The 20,688-nt window shown below is 37.4% G+C and overlaps 3 protein-coding genes and 1 long non-coding RNA gene across 7 annotated transcripts; 3 read left to right on the top strand and 1 right to left on the bottom strand.

Moving 5' to 3' along the window:
• Window positions 1–126: 126 nt before the first annotated feature.
• LOC103481762 (uncharacterized) lies at window positions 127–3,727 on the bottom strand. Of its 2 annotated transcripts, none has more exons than XM_008437500.3 (2): window positions 3,594–3,727; window positions 127–2,958 (listed from the first exon to the last, which is right to left on the bottom strand). In XM_008437500.3, the coding sequence occupies exons 1-2, from the start codon at window positions 3,709–3,711 to the stop codon at window positions 1,589–1,591; spliced, it is 1,488 nt and encodes a 495-aa protein (XP_008435722.1). In that variant the 5' UTR covers window positions 3,712–3,727; the 3' UTR covers window positions 127–1,588. The 2 variants fall into 2 exon arrangements, with proteins under 2 accessions (XP_008435722.1, XP_008435723.1); XM_008437501.3 differs by having other exon boundaries at window positions 127–2,941; window positions 3,594–3,716.
• LOC145549077 (uncharacterized) lies at window positions 2,952–3,873 on the top strand. Its single transcript, XR_014085026.1, has 3 exons — window positions 2,952–3,286; window positions 3,476–3,517; window positions 3,627–3,873. It is a non-coding gene; the product is annotated as an uncharacterized LOC145549077 (long non-coding RNA).
• Window positions 3,874–5,553: 1,680 nt separating this feature from the next.
• Window positions 5,554–8,728, top strand: LOC103481763 (uncharacterized). Its single transcript, XM_008437502.3, has 2 exons — window positions 5,554–6,456; window positions 7,057–8,728. The coding sequence occupies exons 1-2, from the start codon at window positions 6,354–6,356 to the stop codon at window positions 8,289–8,291; spliced, it is 1,338 nt and encodes a 445-aa protein (XP_008435724.2). The 5' UTR covers window positions 5,554–6,353; the 3' UTR covers window positions 8,292–8,728.
• Window positions 8,729–10,144: 1,416 nt separating this feature from the next.
• On the top strand, window positions 10,145–20,560 carry LOC103481765 (uncharacterized). 3 transcript variants are annotated; one of them, XM_008437505.3, is made up of 4 exons: window positions 13,184–14,946; window positions 15,888–17,110; window positions 17,198–17,405; window positions 18,153–20,560. In XM_008437505.3, the coding sequence occupies exons 3-4, from the start codon at window positions 17,294–17,296 to the stop codon at window positions 19,616–19,618; spliced, it is 1,578 nt and encodes a 525-aa protein (XP_008435727.2). In that variant the 5' UTR covers window positions 13,184–14,946; window positions 15,888–17,110; window positions 17,198–17,293; the 3' UTR covers window positions 19,619–20,560. The 3 variants fall into 3 exon arrangements, with proteins under 3 accessions (XP_081456558.1, XP_081456557.1, XP_008435727.2); XM_081600432.1 differs by lacking the exons at window positions 13,184–14,946; window positions 17,198–17,405; window positions 18,153–20,560 and adding exons at window positions 10,145–10,882; window positions 11,767–12,114 and having other exon boundaries at window positions 15,888–16,308; XM_081600431.1 differs by lacking the exons at window positions 15,888–17,110; window positions 17,198–17,405; window positions 18,153–20,560 and adding an exon at window positions 10,145–10,882 and having other exon boundaries at window positions 11,767–14,183.
• Window positions 20,561–20,688: the final 128 nt, after the last annotated feature.

Genomic DNA, 20,688 nt, shown 5'->3' with positions numbered 1-20,688 from the left:
AGTAATATAAATCAAAGAAGCTTACCTGTTTGACAGCAGTACACAAAAAAAAGCTATAAAACTCCCAAGTTTTCAAGAAAAGAAATTAAAACAATCACAAAATAATAAAGAACTCAAACACTTCAGTTACAACCAAGACATTTTTTAATATTTATTTACCAAAGTAATCACTCCCATCTACAGAGGACGGTTTTCTAAAACAGACTTGAATCCAATAAACAATTCTGTTCATGATCACTGCTTGCAGCAAAGTCTTTCTCTGCAATAGTTACATAAATACAACTCTAAAAAATGAAAAGATGCTGACAAAGCAAAAACACCAAGCTGAACACGCTGCATGGAGTGAGATCTGCTGGTTGGAAGAAATACACGGTTTTGTAGTTTGCAGAGCTCCACTATTAGTCCATTGCATCCAGCTTATTACACAAAAATCATTCTAATGACAGACTACATATTTTATATTGAACAAATGTACAAATAACGACATAATATCCATTATTTAAATGTATTCACATTTTAGACTCAACACTAAAAGCGTTGGTACGATCCAACATGTATCCTATTTAAAAACACGATAAACAGGGCAAAGAGGACAATTATATTAAATTGGGAGATTCCGGATTTTATTTTTTTTTACACACATTGGACATGTATAATTTTACATCTTATTTGTTTTTATTAAGGCAGGCACTAAGTAGCAATTGTATTGCTAGCTTTTAACACCCTTCTTGAACAAAACATTTTCCCCTTTAATATTTTTTAGTGTTCACAGAAAACCAGTTTCACAGAGCATGCCTTAAGGCTGGTGGATAATTGTAAGAAATTAAATACAATAAAAAAGAAAAGGTTACTGTTTTATGACATGTTATTAATTCAGATATATCAAAACAAAATTCTCTTGAACTGAAGATACTGTAGTTGTGTCATCTCCCTTCAGGAGATCAGAAGCACCAATGAGAAGAGCAACACATGTCACATGATGCCCAGGCAGCATAACAATATGACAATCAGATTTGAATGTCTGATCATTTACTGTACACGCTGTTCTTTGTTTTTTTTTCTTTCAAACTTTGTGAAATAATTTCCATGTTTTCAGCACTGGTGGACCTCTGCTGTCGCCTCCTGCCAGTTCAATAAAAAAAATAAGAATTTTTATTTGTAATAACTGGACAGTATTTTATGTAATTGTCTTGTACAGCTTATTATTATCATTGTTATTGCTCATTTTGATTTTTATTTGCAGTGGATTCGTTTCCGCTTCATTCAGAACTCTGATACATAAAATCTGCAGCCTCTTACGGAAGGCTCTCGCGGTTTTAGTGTATTGCTGCCATCTTGTGGCAACATTAATGAACTTCAGCCATGCCTTAAAACAACGTGTAACGATGTAAGGATTTTTATTTTAACTCATTTGGACAAACTGTGCTCATTCCAACTTTAATGTATTCCATATTTTAACTTACAGCTGATCAAAGAAGTGAAACATTTTCAAAAGGTTTCAAACACTGTCAGAGGATAATCCTCCAGAGAGCAGGGACTTAAAATAACAGTTGACTGTCTAAAAGCATATGGACAGATTTCTCAGTCATTAGCTGCAGCCCTTATGAACACCCATGTGTCTGTTCAGATCCCCAGGACGGGAAAACGCTTTACTGCAAACGCTGCAAACAAACGGTTTTTCTCTTGAATGGACTCTCATGTGACTTTCCAGATGAATCTTCTGATTAAATCTGCTTTTGCAGACATCACAACTGAACGGTCTCTCCTCTGAGTGGAACCTCACATGCCGCTGTAGCTGCATCTCATTCATAAAACATTTACCGCAGTCACTACAGCTAAACGGTGCCGTATGAACCTTTGAGTGACTTTTTAGGTACACCTGCCGAGAAAATCCTTTACTACAAACACTACAAGTGAACGGTTTCTCCCCTGTATGGACGTACATGTGACTCTTCAGATTCTGCTGGAGAGAAAATCCTTGACTGCAAATACTGCAAATGAACGGTTTCTCCCCCGTGTGAACACGCATGTGGCTCTTCAGTGTCTCTTGTAGTGAAAACCCTTTGCTGCAAAAACTGCAGACAAACGGCCTCTCGCCTGTATGTATGCGCGTGTGTCTTTTCAGATTCTCGTGTCGGGAAAATCCTTTACTACAAACGCTGCACATGAATAGTTTCTCCCCCTTGTGAGCGCGCATGTGAGTTTCAAGCCTCTGCTGCAGTGAGAATCCTTTACTGCAAACACTACAGATAAACGGTTTCTCTGTCGTGTGGATCCACATGTGCCTCTTGAGATTTTCGTTTCTTATAAACCTCGTACCACAAACATCACAAGAAAAGGGTTTTTCTTCCGAGTGGACCTTCAGGTGACTTGTGAGATTGCTCTTTGCATGGAACCTTCTGCTGCAAACGTCACACGCAAACGGCTTCTCCCCAGTGTGCCGCCTCATATGCGTCTCAAGGGAACGCTTCGCTTTAAATCCTTTGCTACAAATATTGCAGATGTGTTCCGTTTTTTCGCTGTGAATCACCATGTGCAATTTAAAATTAGTCTCACGTTTAAATCGCTTGCCACAAACATCGCAACCGAATGATTTCTCTCTCATGTGGCCCTTAGGTGAAAGCTTGGAACACAGTTTATGTCTTTTACCTCTTCTGTGAACCATTATCTTACTTTTCGGATTGGGACGTGCTAGATCTGGGTTCCCATCTGGTTCTGGTTGTGTTTCCAGCTGTTCAGCTGAGCTCCTGTCTTCAGTCTTGATCTGAAGACGCTCTGATAACTCGGTTTTCTCGTCATCTTCCCTCTTCACAGTAAGATGCATTTCCTTATGACTGATGCATTGTTCCTCCTCTTCCTCCTTTATGTGGGGGGGCTCTGGGTCCTGCTGGTCCAAACTGGCGTTCCAATCATGGGGAACGTCTGCTTTGATCACCAACATCTGATGGAGTGGAAACACTGACAATCACATAGACATTAGTGTTTGCTTAGAAACAATTTATATGTGCACATACACACACATGTACATATATATATATATATATATATATATATATATATATATATATATACACATACATATATCTTAATAAAAACTACTGGAAAAAAAATAGCAAAAAGCTAAATAAATTGATTAAGGTAAAAGAGAATCTGGAAATGAAAAAAATATTTCTATACCCACGTTTCTTTTCCATTTTTGACCTCTCCACACTTAAAAACCTTCAAATCAAATTTCATACTATTCCATTCTTTTAAAGACCATAAAGGGATCGTGCATTAAAAAAAAGTAAGTACACTCTACTGCTGACTGTTTCCTTTGGCAGGAAGTAACATGTAGTTAGAAGCCTGTAGGTCTAATCACTGGCAACTAAAACTCTAGCCTGACACGTCAATTCTTTCAATCATACTGCGACGAGTATTGTCTTTTTTTCTTATATAAAAACTTGGCTTTCGTTTCTTTTTCTTGTGTCTGCAGTTTGCACGATTGAAACTACAATCTTGCTTTGGAACTGCAAAGGTTAGATGTTATTACTTCTGTTACTACCTGTCAAGAGAGTCCTCTGAATCCAGCTAAAACAATGTGTGCCACTTACTGAGATCTTTGCTGTCACGCGTTTCCTCCTCAGGCTCTGATGTGGATGCTGCAGGTACGGGAGGCTCCAAGCTGAACCCTCCAGGATCATCTGCTTCAACCTTCATCATCTCAGTCATCCTCACTCCACTTGGGATTCCCCTTTACACAATCCTTGTCTTCAACCTTCACATGCTCTAGAAGTCATATGATCTGGATCTTCTGTTTTTCTGTTCTTTGAAATGGGAATCAGACACAAATCAGCATTTGATCAAATAAAACGTATTAGGAGAATATCTAAACCAGAGAGTCTGATACCTTAATCAGTAGTCCTGGGTCCACTCTGTCCTCAGCTGGACAACAAGGTTAGTCCACAGCCAATGTGGTCTTCCCCACAAGTCCGACAGTGAACTCCAGCACTAAAGTATTAACTTTTAAAAGCTTGAACGTTGTTATTAGTTGCTTTGCGCTAATACGCACAGTTAATGAATAATGGTCCATTAACTGTGCTAATGAAGGCTAATTACAATACGTACTGTTCAATTAGAATTGGTCATAGTGATCAAGGTTCAAAATACATACCCAGCAGTGATATTTGTCCAGCAGAGAGTCTGAGACATCAACTATATACCTATTTTTACATAAACTTTGAGCCGCTTTCCCCCCCGGTCTTAGCAACTCAAGCTAACACTGTTACATCCAGTTACTTCCTCCTCACTGACCAATCAACGACAAGTAAAGTTCTGAGTTGAAAAAGTACTTCCGTTGTCAATTTTAGTATTTCATAATAAAGGAAATAGTTTTTTGAAATCCATTATAGACGGATGTTGATATTGTTGTATTTTATGTTATTTATTTATTTATTTTATTATTGATTTATAAAAACATATATATATATATATATATATTTTTTTTTTTATTGATTTATAAAAACATCATCAGAGAACAGGCATGTCCAGTCAGACCGAATTACGCTTTGCCGTGTCTAACTGCATATAGGACACAAGCAAATGTCTGTCATTTATTTTTTTAAAGGATGAAATGTAGAGACTCCTGAGGACTGCTTTAAAATGCTCACCTAACTAGTTATTCACACTTTGTCTGAACGATTTGTGCTTAACAATACTAACTCCACATACACCACCCAAAACTCCTCCATCCCACCAGTTCCTCCCTGTCTCATCAAAGACATGGGAAGTCCTTCTGCTATCTGCTAGTGCCAGATCTTTGGTGACCCACTCACCGCCACCTGAACATCTCTCTCCATTGAGGAGAAAAATTTAAACAAACTGTTTAAAGGACAAAACCACAGCAAAATAAGTTCTGGGACTTGGTTCTGATTCTATAAAGTTAGTTAAACGCTGAATTTTACTCTTCTAATGACTTTCAGTATGTTTCTTTTGTGTGAGATTGATGTTGGTTTGCTACTCTGACAAAAAAGGTATACATTTCTGTTCAATTTCTGGAGGGTTCATTATTTTTATATAAGAACAGGACGTTTCCCACTGTTTCTGCTTTAAGATGGTTTCTTTTTTAGGCTCCCCAGCCTTGGAAAACATTTCACTGTTGATGAAAAAGACTCTTTGTGTCCAACTGTGTAGTTTGTTATCAATCATGGGATTTTCAGCAAGTAGAAACAAGGATTGAAGTGGGGATGTTGGCTAACAGGCCTTACGGTAGACCGCTGTAACATAAAATCATATTTATCTGACAATCTGACTACATTCTACATGTCTAAAAATTTGTTTTGACTAGATTCAACATTTTGACTATTCTGAATGGTAATTTAAGATATATGAATTTACATTCTGGCAAGTAAAAAGAAGAATTGAAGATATCTCCCATTACTTTATGAGGGATCAAATGTCTTTCAAGATATTTCAACTATCTCAGTTTGTCATTTAAAGCCCCAGGCATTTGACTAAACAGATCAATTATTTAATAAATCAGTAATATCATTTTGACTAGTCATAATATTATTTTATGACATGAAATAGAAAATGTGTAGATTTTAAAATATTCAAGATATCTGTAATTTATTAATCTTAAAAAAAATTGACTAGTCAAAATTACAGTTCCAGATTGATGCAGTCTTGCAGAAATATCCCCAGGTGCAGTGTGGGTGGATTTATTTGTTTGGCAAACTTCCCATTTAAATAAAAACTTGAGCCTGAAAAGAAACACAGTTTTGGAAATTGGAAGCTGGGTTTTTCTCTGGTCTCAGTGAGTCTCCATGAACTGAACCGTAGATGTTCTGTTCTTAGCTGACAGGAGGAATACTATGTGTAATGTTCCTGTTTAAATACACATCCATTATTGTTTACTTTTTAACATTTTTTGTTTTATTGTGAAATGTTGACTGGTTGAAGAGAAAGTGTGTTTTCGAATCAGAGCTGTACTTGTCATTCATTGGTCAATGAGAAGGAAGTTACCGGAAATGGCAATGTTTACTTGACTGACTAGTTTCCGAAACAAGAAACGTTTCAAAGTTTGTTCTGTTTATGTAACAGACTTGTGAGAGTCTGTGTGAGGATTTCGCTTTTACATGTTAGATTTGAACCGCTGTGATTATTTCCAGGCGAAATTAGCAGTACAGAGTACAGAAGCGAAATAACTATTAGCCGCTGTGTAGCTAAAGCAGCTAACAGCAGTGAGGTAATTAGTATTTGTGGCATTTTAAGCCTTTTCCATTTCATAATGTAGTACTCCAAGAAAACATTGACTTACTGTGAAGGTTGAAGACCACTATTGCGAAGACCTTCATTGTCTTCAACCTGAGACGATGAAGGTTGAAGCGGATGAACCTGGAGGATTCAGCTTGGATCCTCCTATACCCGCAGCATCCACATCAGAACAAGTAGAAAAACAAGACAGCAAAGATCTCAGTAAGTGACATATATCTAATCATCTGTATTGGAACAAATAAGCTCAAGCTGGATGTTTTTTTTTTGTTTTGTTTTTAAGTTTAGTTTCAGTTCACAGTATGACTGTTTGAATTTCTAATCTCAACACTGTCTTCTTCAGATCTGTTTACTAAAGCCAACAGAACACACTGAAACCTGTTTCATTGTGCTCACCCTGGTAGTTTAAAAAAAAAAAAACCTCTGTCAGTCCTTATGACACGATCTGACATCCGGTGACTCAGTTTACTGTGCTGAAAGTATATTTGTATTTTCTTTTAAAAGACTTGGTTATGTGAAATCTTGCAATCATTTTCCATCTGTGTCGCAAGTATTAGTATTCACATTTAACTAACACGGACATCAAAGCGAAGCCCTTGAATTATGAAACAGGAGAACAGCTACTTCTCCAAGTTTTGTCCACACAATTAACTTGACCTTTTTGGAGGAATAAAACCTTCCAAGCTGAAATATGAGCAGGTTATATCCCTGATCTACTTAGTATTTTTTGTTATATTTCTAACATTGTGTGTTATAATGCAAACTATTTGCTTTTCAAAATGGCAATGTCCATGTGTGTTTCAGAGTTAACAGTCCAAATGTTGGCGATTAAAGCAGAGGTTCCCCGTGATGGCAGTTCCAGTTTTGACCAGCAGGATCCTGAACCCCACATAAAGGAGGAAGAGGAGGAACAACTGATCAGTCAGGAGGAAAAGCATCTTTCCATGAAGAGGGAAGATGAAGAGAAAGCTCAGTTATCAGAGCTTCATCAGATCAAAACTGAAGACGACCTAGAGACAGAAGATTCAACCAGCAGCTCAGCTGAACAGATCGAATCAGAACCTGATGAAGAGGAGTTTGGAGGATCAGAACCAGACAGAATCCAAGATCCAGGGGGCGTTTCACAACAAAGTAAGATGACGGTTCAGAAAAAAGGCATAAGACCTAAATTGTGTTCCAAACGTGGGAGACATATTGGAGTTGAAGCTGTAGATAAACCCTTTGGTTGCATTGTTTGCGGCAAAAGATTCAAACGCAAGACTCACATTAAATTACACATGATGATTCACTCTGGAAAAATAGAGCACAGCTGTGATCTTTGTAGTAAAGGGTTTAAAGAAAAGACTTCGCTTCTTACGCACATGAGACTCCACACTGGAGAGAGGCCATTTACTTGTGACGATTGTGGTAGAAGGTTCCATGCAAAGAGAATCCTTAAAACTCACCTGAAGGTCCATTCTGAAGAAAAACCCTTCTCTTGTGATGTTTGCAATTCAAGATTTAAAATGAAAGAAACTCTTAAAAAGCACATGCGGATCCACCTCGAGGCGAAACCATTTGTTTGTAGTGTTTGCAGTAAAGGATTTTCACAACAAGAGAACCTAAAGAGTCACATGCGTGTTCACACCGGCGAGAAACCGTACATTTGTAGCGTTTGCAGTCAAGGATTTTCTCTACATCAGACTCTAAAGAGACACATGTGCGTTCACACGGGAGAAAAACCATTTGCTTGCAGCGTTTGCAATAAAGAATTTTCGCGACAGAATTGTCTAAAGATTCACATGCATGTCCATACAGAAGAGAAGCTGTTTAGTTGTAATATCTGCAGCAGAGGATTTTCACGACAAGCCTATCTGAGAAAACACATGAATGTTCACATGGCAAGGTTTGGCTGTAACGGCTGCAGTAAACATTTTGTGAAGAAAATAGATTTGCTGCAACATATGAAGCTCCACGCAGAGAAGAGCCCGTTTGGTTGTGACGTCCGTGACACCAGATTTGATCAAAAATGTCATCTAGAAAATGACGAGAGAAACTGATGGTAAAACATGAAGCATCTTAATAATACGGAGAGCCAAAGGAAATCATAGATCTGTTTGAGGTCAGTAACTAGCAATGGCTACGACAGTTGACTAATCTGTCAGTATTTTTCTAGTAAATCAATTATTTTGTTAACCAATCTCTGCTTTCTGTGGGTATGCCATCTATTTTCAGCACTGATACGTGTTTCACTCCTAGCTTGCAGGTCAGCAACGTTGTGAATTGCCTCTTGATGCCTTTAAGGTAAATAATACCCAGAAAGTTCAATCAATAAATCAGTAAAAGAAGAGCTCGGTCAAAAATTATTTTATATTTCAAGTTGATCTGTACAGGCAATTTAAAGGGGCAACAGTGGAGAGTAAGATGTCTCCTGATCTGAGTTATATTATGTAACCTGTTTTCACATTTTCTCACACATTAAATTATGCAAAGGTTATATTGATGATTGTTTTATTATGTTTAATGGTGCTGTTGAAAATGTTCTGTAGTCATACCAGTGTTCAAATCGCTGTCATAGACATCAATAATGACCAAATCTGTAAAATATCAGCTTTTTAGAAACTTTATTAACATAAAGAGGGAAAATTTCTGATTAATAAAACTTTTTAAAAAATCAAAAATTTTCCACCTGAGGTAACAACATTGAGGAAATATTGCCATGGGAGTTTTAAGAACTATCCTTAAGTGGTGTGTTAAAAAAAAAAAAGTATGAATCCACCACTAATGTTAATCCCATCTGACCTTCTTCCTGTCAAAATTCCCACATATTTAAATCTTCCCCTAGGATATTACTGCTATGATTCATGTGCTCAGTGCAGTTTCCCTTACAAATACACTGCAGATGGACATCTAATCACCAGGATTTTTAGTTCAAAACTATCAATTTTTAGTTCAAAAATCTCATAAATATGAACAAAAAGCCTTAACAGCAGACCATAGACATTGCATGCAATCTGCAAAATTCATTAGCAAGAGTCAAATCATCTCTCTTACTCACTCAGATAAATTTATTGAACATATTGGAGGTTGATATGTAAACAAAAGTTTTTATATGTTCTCATTGCAGACATTTACCAAAAAAGGTATTTTATCAAGAACATGACACAGAACCTTCTTTTAAATAACTTGTCATGTGAAGTTGAGAGTACATATGCTTTTGTTGAGTCTGATTTAAATGTCTTTAAATAATTAGGAATATTAAGAAAATGTATGAAATGGCAACTAGAAAATAAATTTCAAACATGACAAAACTTTGTGGTGGCTGTTTTCTTTTTTAACCATTTCATTTAATTTTCGTCATTTCTGTGAATTAGATTTTGTAATTAGGGAAACTCATAACTTTATCTTGTTGAAAATTGTAGTTATTCTTTTATGATGAAAATTAGATTGTCAAATTTAGAAATTTTGGCATATCTGTACACCTGAAATGTGTCACTGTGGAGTGTTTATAGGTAGGTCTGCCTTGATTCCGTTGAAACGGTCGGTGCGGTTCAGTACCCAAATGCCTAATGCGGAGTCAAACTTCTACACATATGACAATCTCATGTTCATTTTTCCAACAAGGTACACACCTGTTTATTTAATTACCAAACTTCTTATGTGTAATCTTGAATATGTGTTTCAAAACGGTTTAGAGTCTAAGACTGAATTTGACTTTTTTTCAGTTAGAACTACTTCGACTTTTTATATGCATTGGAAATCTACAAATGTCATATTTTCCTGTTTGAAAACTTTAAAGTGAAAAGAATATATTATGAACATTGCTTTTAACGTTTTATTTATATCGATGTTCTTTTCTTGTGAAACGCTTACGTTTTAAGCAGGAAGTAGGTTTTCACAGACAAACTTTACTTCTCATTCATTGGACAATGAAGAGGAAGTAGTCAGATGGTTTGTTGCTAGCTTGACTATGCAAGCCCCAATAGAAAAATGTATTATTTAGTAAAACAAATACATAATTTATGCATTAGTCGTTACTCGAAGGTCTTCGTGGGGTTACCTCTTCTAGATGTTTATTTGTAACCGCAGTGATTATTTCTCCTCCTAGGTGTGCAGTATAAAATGTAGCTAGGTTGTAGTAGCAAAGTGAATGGACGGTGAAGCTCCGTGAAGCTAAAGCTGCTAACACAGACCTAATCAGTCTCTGTGAGGTTGACGCTGATAAAGTTCATGGTTTAATACAAGACGAGTCCACTCTCCGAACTGGTGAGACTGTGGGGAAGACAGGATCAGTGGACACTTCCTCTAAGCCTCGTAGTCCTGTTGAGGGCCGAGAGACTGGGGAATGGACCCAGAAACTGACCAGGGTGTCTCGCATTATTTTCTCAGTTCTCCTTTTTGGATCAGGTGCTAATTTGTGTCTGATTCCAGTTTGAGGCAGCAAAGAGGGATGCGGATGAAACCTTAATGTACTAGGACATGTGAAGGCTGAAAACAAGCTTTGTGAAAAGGAGAATCCCAGGTGGAGCGAGGATGACTGAGATGATGAAGGTTGAAGCTGATGAACCTGGAGGGTTCGGCTCGGAAGCCCCCGTGCCTGCAGGATCCACATCAGAACCAGAGGAGGAAACACAAGACAGCAAAGATCTCAGTAAGTGGCACACATTTGTTTGTCTGCATTGGAGCAAACAAACTGGGTGAAAGTTCTAAAAGGGCTGCTGGGCTGTAGGGGAAAAAAAAGCAAAGCGTCAGTAACCCTAAGTGATGAATATCCTAGAAGCCATTGCAGCAGAGGTAGAACACACCTTGAACTTCTAAATCCTCCAGTTGTAATGTTTCCACTGTTTGGCCTAAAAGTAACCAGGCATAAATTAACTAATTATGCAAATAAGCAAACAAAATGTCAGCCAAACTTTGGAAGAAGGCTTGATATATTTTATAAAACATCCAAAAGGCAACAATGTTTTAAGTTTTATTCTAGTCACAATCCACCTGACTAATTATGAATCTGGTTAATATGCTTAACACAATTCTGTAGGTCTAGAAGCCTCACCACCAGCCCAGAAAGTCACTTATTATAGCTTGTAAATTATTCCTGTTTTATATTTATTTGCATTCCCCTTATGTCTTGGGTAAACAGAACATGTACATTAATGATATATTCTAATCACTCATTTATCCAAACACATTTTGTTTTCATCGACGTTGATATTTTTATCAGTTGTGACACAATTGGTAACATTTTGACCTTAATCTGATGAGAACTTTTATGTCCAACAATGTTTCTTTTAAAGCACTACTATAGTTTAGTTAGTAGTCTCAATTTGTATCCAAACAGATCAACAGTGTCTTGGCATTCTCTAATAATAAGTCCTTATAAGGACACAATCTGAAAAGACACATGGTTTGTAGCGTTTGTAATCCTAATAAGGACATAATTTTCCAGGATTATAACCCACCATCCACAGAAGTTTAAGACTCTCCTTCACTCACTTTAACATTGTCGCCAATCAGTAATGTCTGTGTGTGCTCCAGTGTTCCCAGACCTTCATATTGTGGTGGTTAAAGAAGAACATTGTGATTCATGGAGCTCCAGCTCCGACCAGCAGGACCCTGAGCCCCCCCACATAAAGGAGGAAGAAGAGGAACTGTGGATCAGTCAGGAGGAAGATCAGCTTATTGTGAAGACCGAAGATGAAGAGAAACCACAGTTATCAGATCTTCATCAGATGAAAACTGAAGGCAACACAGAGGCTGAAGGTCTGAGCAGCAGCTCAGCTGAACAGAAGGAAACGGAACCCGACTGTGGAAGACCAGAACCAGACAGGAATCCAAATCCACAGTGTTCTTCCCAAGAAATTAAGATGACTCTTCACAAAAGAGGTAAAAGATCTAAAATGAGTTCCAAGCTTACAACTCAGAGTGCAGTCCAAGCAGGAGAAAGGCCATTTGGTTGTGATGTTTGTGGCAAGAGATTCAAATGTAGAATTCACGTTGACTTCCACATGAAGACTCACACTGCAAAGAGAGAGCATAACTGTGATTTTTGTGGTAAAGGATTTCAAGACGACCATTCCCTACAGACGCATGTAAGGGTTCACACTGGAGAGAAACCTTTCGCTTGTGACGATTGTGGGAAAAGGTTTCATGCAAAGAATATTCTTAATAGTCACATGAAAGTCCATTCAGAAGAAACATTTCCTTGTGAGGTTTGTGGCTCAATATTTAAAAGAAAAGAAAGCCTCAAGAAGCACATGTGGACCCACACTTCACAGAGACCGTTTGTCTGTAGCGTTTGCAGTAAAGGGTTCTTGAAACAGGATCATCTAAAGGGCCACATGCGTATTCACACAGGAGAGAAGTCGTTCATTTGTAGTTTCTGCAGCAAAGGGTTTTCACTGCAACACAATCTGAAAAGACACATGGTTGTTCACACGGGAGAGAAACCACTGATTTGTACCGTTTGCAGTAAAGGATTTTCACAACATTTAGATCTGAAGAGACACATGCGTGTCCACACAGGAGAGAAACCCTTTATTTGTAGCGTTTGCGGTAAAGAATTCTCAAATCCCGGGGGTCTGAAGAAGCATATGAATTTTCACACCGCACCGTTCAGCTGCAACGACTGTAGCAAACATTTTGTGGATGAAATGCAGCTGGAGCGACATGCGAGAGTTCACATAGAGGAGAGACCGTTTGCTTGTGACGTCTGCAAAAGCAGATTTAATCATAAGTGTCATCTTAAAAAGCACATGCGAGTCCATTCTGGAGAGAAACCGTTTATTTGTGGTGTTTGTAGCAAGGGATTTACATTGCAGGAGAACCTAAAGCGACACATGCGCACTCACACGAGGGAGAAACCGTTTGAGTGTAGTGTTTGCCGTAAAGCGTTTTCGCAGCATGGCAATCTGAAAAGACACATGGGTGTCCATGAGGGCTGCCACTCGTGATTATTTTGATGGTTGACAAATCGCTTCTGTAATTTCCCCAACAGTCTTTATTTCGCAGATTTTTTGAGAAAGCTGCTGTCATGGGATTTTTGGATGCATCTCTGATCCAACACCCTCATCATCGTGGCATTCAGCTCCAGGCGTGTTGGAAAAGGGACGCAGCTAAATTAGCCACTCCCTCTCTGCAGAATGATAGAAATTCTCACAGTAAGTTGAGACGTGTTTAAATACACGTGAAAATACAATTCTTCTGTAGGTGTTTTTTAAATTATTGTTAGTCAAAATCCATTTTTAATACTATTAATCATTCATTGCTTCTAGGGGACACAATCGGAGATTCAGAGCCAATTTCTGATCTTTGGGTTCAGTAAAGCATATTATGTGAGCCAATCATTTTAAAATCTAATCATGTCTTTCACTCATTTATTGTTGAAGCTACTAGTGATGGTGCCGTTGGTCAAATCATTGATGTCCTTTGACTGTTTCTCTTTAAAAAAAAAAAAAAAGCCAGTTTGGTTCTCTTGCTCTTTGTTGCTTCTGTCTCTGGTCACATTGGTCATGTCTGTGTTTTGTTTTCTTATTGTATGAGAATTGTTGACAATACTCAACCAATGAGTGATGTTTAGTGCTTAACCAACCTGAACGTTAATTCTGGTTTCAAATGTACCACCTCTCTCAGTGCTCTTTTCAGAAAGTAACGGCTACGCTTTGTAGCTGTCAACATAAATTATGCACATAACTACAAGACAATGGGCTTATTTTTGTTAATAGTGCCTCTTGAAGCTAAAATTATCTGAATCAGACACTTCTGCATAGTAAAGTATGGACGCTAGATGTTACCTCTTTATTACTTCCTGCTGGCAGTTAGTCACTTTTTAACTCACCTCTCTTAAATATTAGCTTTCATGTAATCTTGTATAAAACATGTTGTCCTAAAGAGTTTATATAAAGTCCTGTTGCTAAATATCTTAAAGTGTGTATAATAAACGTATTTAAAAGCTGTTTGGACTGAATTATGTTTATAATTTGATATGAAATTGACCTGTTTGTTCAGTAAAATGCTTTTAGATGACTGTTTTAGTGAATTAGAATTATAATAACTTTGACTGCATCATTGTGTTTAATAGGACTATGTTAATGACGCGTATATATTTATTATATCACTCTGATATTTTGAATTGACATTGAATTAAGTGAGAACACCACCATGGGAGTGTGTGCTGCGGAGGATTACAAACATCAATGCTGATGAACAAACACAGGCACGTGCAGAGGGGAGGGTGGTTAGGGGTGCTTGAGCACCTGCCCTTTTTCCTCCTTGCCCCCAAGTGCCCTTTTGGTCATTTTTTTTTGTATTATTATTTTCTAAGCCCTCTTGTGACGCATAACATGTACTAAAATTATTATTTTATTTTTTTTTTTTTGTACAACATAATAAGCCGGTCATCTTGTTACCTTTGACCTTTTGCCCGTGACGCATGATGCAGTTGCCTCTGCTGCAGGGAGATAAAGCGGCTAACTGGAGCTCAAAGTAGCGAACGTTCCAGATTACAGAACAGGTTTTGGTGAATTAAAAAAAAACGTTTTTGGTGAATAAAGTGGAGTAGACTTGCTACTTGTCAGATGACGGAAAACGTTGAAGTATCGTTTCTGCTTCAGCTCAGAGTCGCGGTTTAAGCAGAGAGGTAGTGAAATACAACAGACACTGACAGGCCTCTGCGTCTGCCTTTCTCTGATGAACTACTTAGCGGGAGGAGACAGCCAGGTGAGGAGAAACTGTTCTTATCTATCGATTCAGTATTTTTATCATACAGACATAAGGCTGTTGTTGTTGTGCTATTAGCTATCAGCTAGCCAACGACTTTACTAGCAAAGCTAGATAACTAAAAAGCTTCTTCCCTGTATCTTTAATGATATCAGTCATTCTTCAGTATTTCTTATGCAATGGTGGGGCACATCGCCCGTCGAAAACCGATCATCTCCATAATGGATATATGTCCCATCTTCTAATTTCCTTTGCTGCATAATATACATTGCATTTATTCAGGCGTTAGGTAAATGTATCTTGAAGGCTTAAATAATTGTCCAACAAGGATATTCATTTAGAATTAAAAATAACTCACCCTGAATTACCATGATAGATATAATGTATGTAATAAAAGTTTGTCATTAATGAAGGGGAAAAAACTCAATCCAGACTTTAAGTTTAGGGTCTGGTTTGCAGAGTATGAAGTTAAATTTGTTTTCCCAATTATTCAATGGTGGGAAAAACTAACCTCCGTTAAGTAAAATAAAATTGTAATCAAAACTTTTGGAATTGTAATGATTTCTTTTTTAAAAACAAATCGTTTTGTTTAAAAAACTTTTTAATTAAATAACTAATTTTTATCTTGTGAACATAAGTTATTTGCCAAACAAACTTTTATTTGCACACATCAGAAATCTTTTATTGCGATTTTGGGCCCTGCCCACGACTCATGTGAGAATCACAAGCAAAACTTTGAGTCACAAACAAAACCTTAGAATATTAAGAAAAGATTTCTGACACGCACAAATAAGTTTGTTTTGCAAAAAAAAATTCACTTCATGAGACAAATGTTTGATTTAAATGTTTACAAAAGTTTTTTAATCAAAACTCAGTAGGCTTTTCTCATGGTGACATACATTAATTAAATATTTGCTTTTGTTTTTTGTTTTTTTCTGCAGTTCCACGTTAAAGTTTGATGCAGCTCTGCTTTCCTGAATGGACCGTCTTCATCTCCACTGCAGAAAACAGGCAGCTCTGTTTTATAGATTACAGTCACTAAAAGGTTGCATTGTGCACTTGTTTATATTTTTAATAGTGTAATTCTGTAAAGACATAATATGTCTGGTGGTCTAGCTCTGATTTACATATCTTGCTAAATTGCGGGTTTGAATATTGCAATACTTTCCTATAACACAATAGACCTGCAGAAATAAATTACTAATAAAATATCTTACATAGGCATAGTGTTATGCTCTATATGGAGATGTTCATTAGCTTTGATTGTATATGTCACATTTTTGTAATTTATCATCGTTTCTTAAACTTTGAAAGCTGAGAGGCTTTGTTAATATTCTGTCCTAAAATACAGTTTGATGTGCCCCTTTTTTTCTTTTTTTTGAGCACCTGCACAAACATACTGTAAAAGGACCAACCTGTTGAAATGGTTGCATAGGAAAGTGAACAAGAACAGCATTTCTATCTGTGACACCTCGTGGCTCTATAATTGCCATTTTGAGAAGGAAAATAAATGACGTTAAATAAAACTTAAAACTGCATAAATTGATGTGTGCATGAAGCAATTATAAGGAGAGGATTTTTGTTAAAACTTGGCTCCGTCGGGGAAAGCATTAAAACATAAGTATAAATTAAAATGTAATAATCTAGACTTTGGAATTGTATTTTATACTTAAATTTTACCTGGGTCAAAAATATGCGTCCTCTCTGGTTTGTATCCATATGCCTCGTTACTTGTAGGTGATTCTTGTACGTAATACTAACTACAGCAAACCCGGGAGAGTGGTCAAGTCTTTCCGGAAGTCAGCTGGGTTCCTTTCCTTATCGCTGATTGGTCAGTGAGGAGGAAGGAACCGGATGTAACAATGTTAGCTTGACTGGCAAAATCCCTACAGGAAAACGTGTTAAAATGTGTGTAAAACAAGTGCTTACGTGACACCCTTGGTACATGGTTGTTTCTGAACGATTTTATTATGCCTAGTTTGCTGTACAGAATTAAATTAGCAATTAGCAAGGTGAATGGACTTTCAGCTAAAGCAGCGAACCGCAGAGGTTAAATAAGCGACGTCCATCCTTGGACTTTGTGAGACTGTGGACACCTCGTTGTGCAGCTGAGGACCGAGAGCTTTGGGATAATTACAGAGTGGACCCAGAACTACTAGCCAAGGTATCAGACTTTCTGCTCTGCAGCTTCTCTTCAGCTTATCCTGACATTTTCTTACATCAGATTATTTGTGTCTGATTCTATTTCCAGGAAACAGAAAAACAAAAGATGCAGGTTATATGACTGTAACCTATTCGAACATGTAAGGCTTCTAACCAGAATGTTTGAAAGAAGAATGGGATAAGGATGTCTGAAATGATGAAGCTGGAATCAGATGAACCTGGAGGGCTCAGCTTGGATCCCCACATAGCATCCACATCAGAATTGGAGGAGGAATCACAAGACAGCAAAGATAAGAGTAAGTGACATGTTATCTGGATTGAAACACTGACTGGAAGTCACAAAATGTTTGCTGGATTTCAGAAAGAATTGCATATAAGGCCCAGATTCAGCTTTAATGGCCAATATTGTGTGCACCAACGAGATATTTGACTTTAGTTTGTGCAAATATGTTTGTATGTGGCCATGCAGGCTGGTTCTACAAACATTTATGAATACTATAATGTTTTATTTAAAACCAACAAACATGTATATTTTTTTATTGTTAAGGAAATCTTTTTGTCCGTCAAAAATATTTTCTGCAGAGAGAGTCTTAAATGCTGTCCAATTATTCTTATTATTAATCCAACCTACATGATCCGTCCGTCTGTCCATTTTCTTGACACCCTTATCCCTTTGTGGGGTCGGGAGGGTTGCTGGTTGGTGTCAATTAAAAGCTCTTTGATCCTGCTTAGTTTCATATGAACTAGTAATGAAGCTTATTTGGCCTGCATTTATTGAACTGATAAAAAGATGGTCATTTTTATTCTTATTTTGGGATTGGGATTGACCATTTAATTTGATTATATGTTGATTAACTTTTCCTTTCTTTTATATATGAAAAAAAGTAGAAAAAAAAAACTACTATAGTTGTTCAATGTATACTGCTCAAAAAAATAAAGGGAACACTTTAACATTTAAGTGAACACTGAAGTGTTCCATTTATTTTTTTGAGCAGTATATTTTAGTTTATCACTAATATCCTTGTGTGTTTCATTGTTCCCAGTCCATCAGATGTTGGTGATTAAAGAGGTTCCTCTTGACTGGAACGCCAGTTTGAAGCAGCAGGATCCAGAGTCGCCTTCTGTAAAGGATGAAGAGGAGGAACTTTCGATCCGTCAGGAGGAAGAGCTGCTTACCGTAAAGGTCGAAGATGAAGAGGAAACTCCGTTATCAGAACTTCACCAAATAAAAACTGAAGATAGCAGACAGACTGAAGCTCCAGCCAGCAGCTCAGCTGAACAGATGGGACAGACACAGCATGATGAAGAGGACTTCGGAGGACGGGAACCAAACAAAGATCCTGAAGCTCTTTGTTGCTCTTCCCAACAAAGTAAAGTGACACCTCAGCTTTGTTCAAAGCTTACCGCTCAGATTGGGGAAAAGCCATTTAGTTGCAGTCTTTGTGGCAAAGGTTTTAAACGCAAAACATCAGCTAAATTACATATAATGACTCGCATTGGAATAAGAGAACATAGCTGCTATCTTTGTGGTAAAAAATTTAAAGAAAAGGTTTCTCTTCAGACTCATATGAGTGTCCACAGTGGAGACAGACATTTTGTCTGCGACGTTTGTTGTAAAAGGTTTCATACAAAGAAACATCTTAAAGCCCATGTGAAGCTTCATACAGAAGAAAAACATTTTACCTGTGATTTTTGCAACAATAGATTTAAGGTTAAGGAGAGTCTTAAAAAACACATGAGGAGCCACACCTCAGAGAAACCATTTGTTTGCAGTATTTGTAGTAAAAGATTTTCTCAACAGGACCATTTAAAGAGACACATGGATGTTCACACAGGAGAAAAACCATTTATCTGTAGTGTTTGCAGTAAAGGATTTACACAACAAGTCAATCTGAAAAGTCACATGTGTGTTCATGCAACAGAGAAACCGTATATTTGTACAGTTTGTAGTAAAGGGTTCTCACAAAAAGAGAGTCTAAAGAGCCACATGCATGTCCATACAGGACAGAAACCGTTTATTTGTAGTGCTTGTGGTAAAGGATTTTTACGGCAAAGAAATCTAAAGAGTCACATGAATGTTCACACTGGAGAGAAACCGTTTGTTTGTGGTGTTTGTAATAAGGGATTTGCTATTCAAAAGAATGTAGAAAGACACATGCGTGTTCACACAGGTGAGAAACCATTTGTTTGCAATGTTTGCAGTAAAGAATTTTCACTACAAGGGAATCTAAAGAGACACATGCAAGTCCACACAGGAGAGAGACCATTTATTTGTTGTGTTTGCAGTAAAGGATTTCCACAAAAAGACACTTTAAAGAGTCACATGCGTGTTCACACTGGAGAGAAACCGTTTATTTGTGGTGTTTGTGGTAAAGGATTTTCATTACGAAAGAATTTACTGAGACACATGTCTGTTCACACGGATGAAAAACCATTTGTTTGTAATGTTTGTAATGAAGGGTTTTCTCTGAAAATTAATCTAAAAAGTCACATGCATGTTCATGCATAACTGCTTATTTTAAGAGTTCAAACACTAAATACACCTTAATATGCATTAATGCACTCATTGGAAATCATTTTAGCAATACCACTGAAGCTAGCTTTGCCAGTCTTCCTTAATTCTGCTTGTGAGTGTACAGCCAATCAGCAACAAGGAAAACGAATGCAGAACAACTGACTTATTGTTTGGTTAGGTGACTACTATACAAACCATCAAGTCTATTAATAGTCTATATTAGCCACTAAGTACGTTTCCAACTTTCCATCCATCCATCCATCCATCCATTTTCTTCCGCTTATCCGGGGTCGGGTCGCGGGGGCAGCGACCCCCTTCAGAAGGGGGGAGGCCCAGACTTCCCTCTCCCCAGCCACTTCTTCCAGCTCCTCCGGGGGAATCCCAAGGCGTTTGGAAAAGTTGGAAGGTTTTGGTTGGTTAATGGTGCCTTAGGTTCAATCACTGAAGTGGTATGGGTGGTATTTCAGTATAAAAAGTCAGCTATTTGTTTACTTTTGTCACATTCATCATTGCTTTTATGAACAAGTAATGTTGGCAATGTTAAACCAATGAGAACTGGTTAGAGCCTAATTACCTCAATGCCACCTCAAACGGTTAATCCTAGTTTCAAACAGTTCATCACTCCGTCAGAGCTCTTTTCAGAAGCTGTGGTTTGTAGCTTTATATCAACATAATGTATTTACCTGACTACAGGACAGTGCACTTTTCTTCAGACACTTCTACAAAAGTGTCTGATGGTACCCAATAGTAATATGGGTACTAATGTTACCCGTATTACTTCCTGCTAGTAGTTATTCACTACAGCTGTATTTTTCATTCTAGGCTTTATTAACAATAGGAAATGTTCATGTAATGTGGTAGAAACATGTTGTACTAAAAGGGGTGCTGATGTAAAATATGTTCAAACTAATCTAATAAAAGTGCTTCAAAGCTGTATTGACATGACTAGTTTCTTGTGAATCGGACCTGCATGTCCTACATAGTTTAACAAATTTGCAAAAGTGTAGTTATAACCAGGGGTGAAAGTAGTTTTAAATTCTTGGGGGTACCCAACATTATATCAA

Source organism: Poecilia reticulata, chromosome 19 (assembly GCF_904066995.2).
Source record: "Poecilia reticulata chromosome 19, P_reticulata-male-v2, whole genome shotgun sequence".
NCBI classification, from domain to species: domain Eukaryota; kingdom Metazoa; phylum Chordata; class Actinopteri; order Cyprinodontiformes; family Poeciliidae; genus Poecilia; species Poecilia reticulata.
Note: the sequence above shows the minus strand (reverse complement) of the source record. Positions and strands in the feature narration are given on the sequence as shown.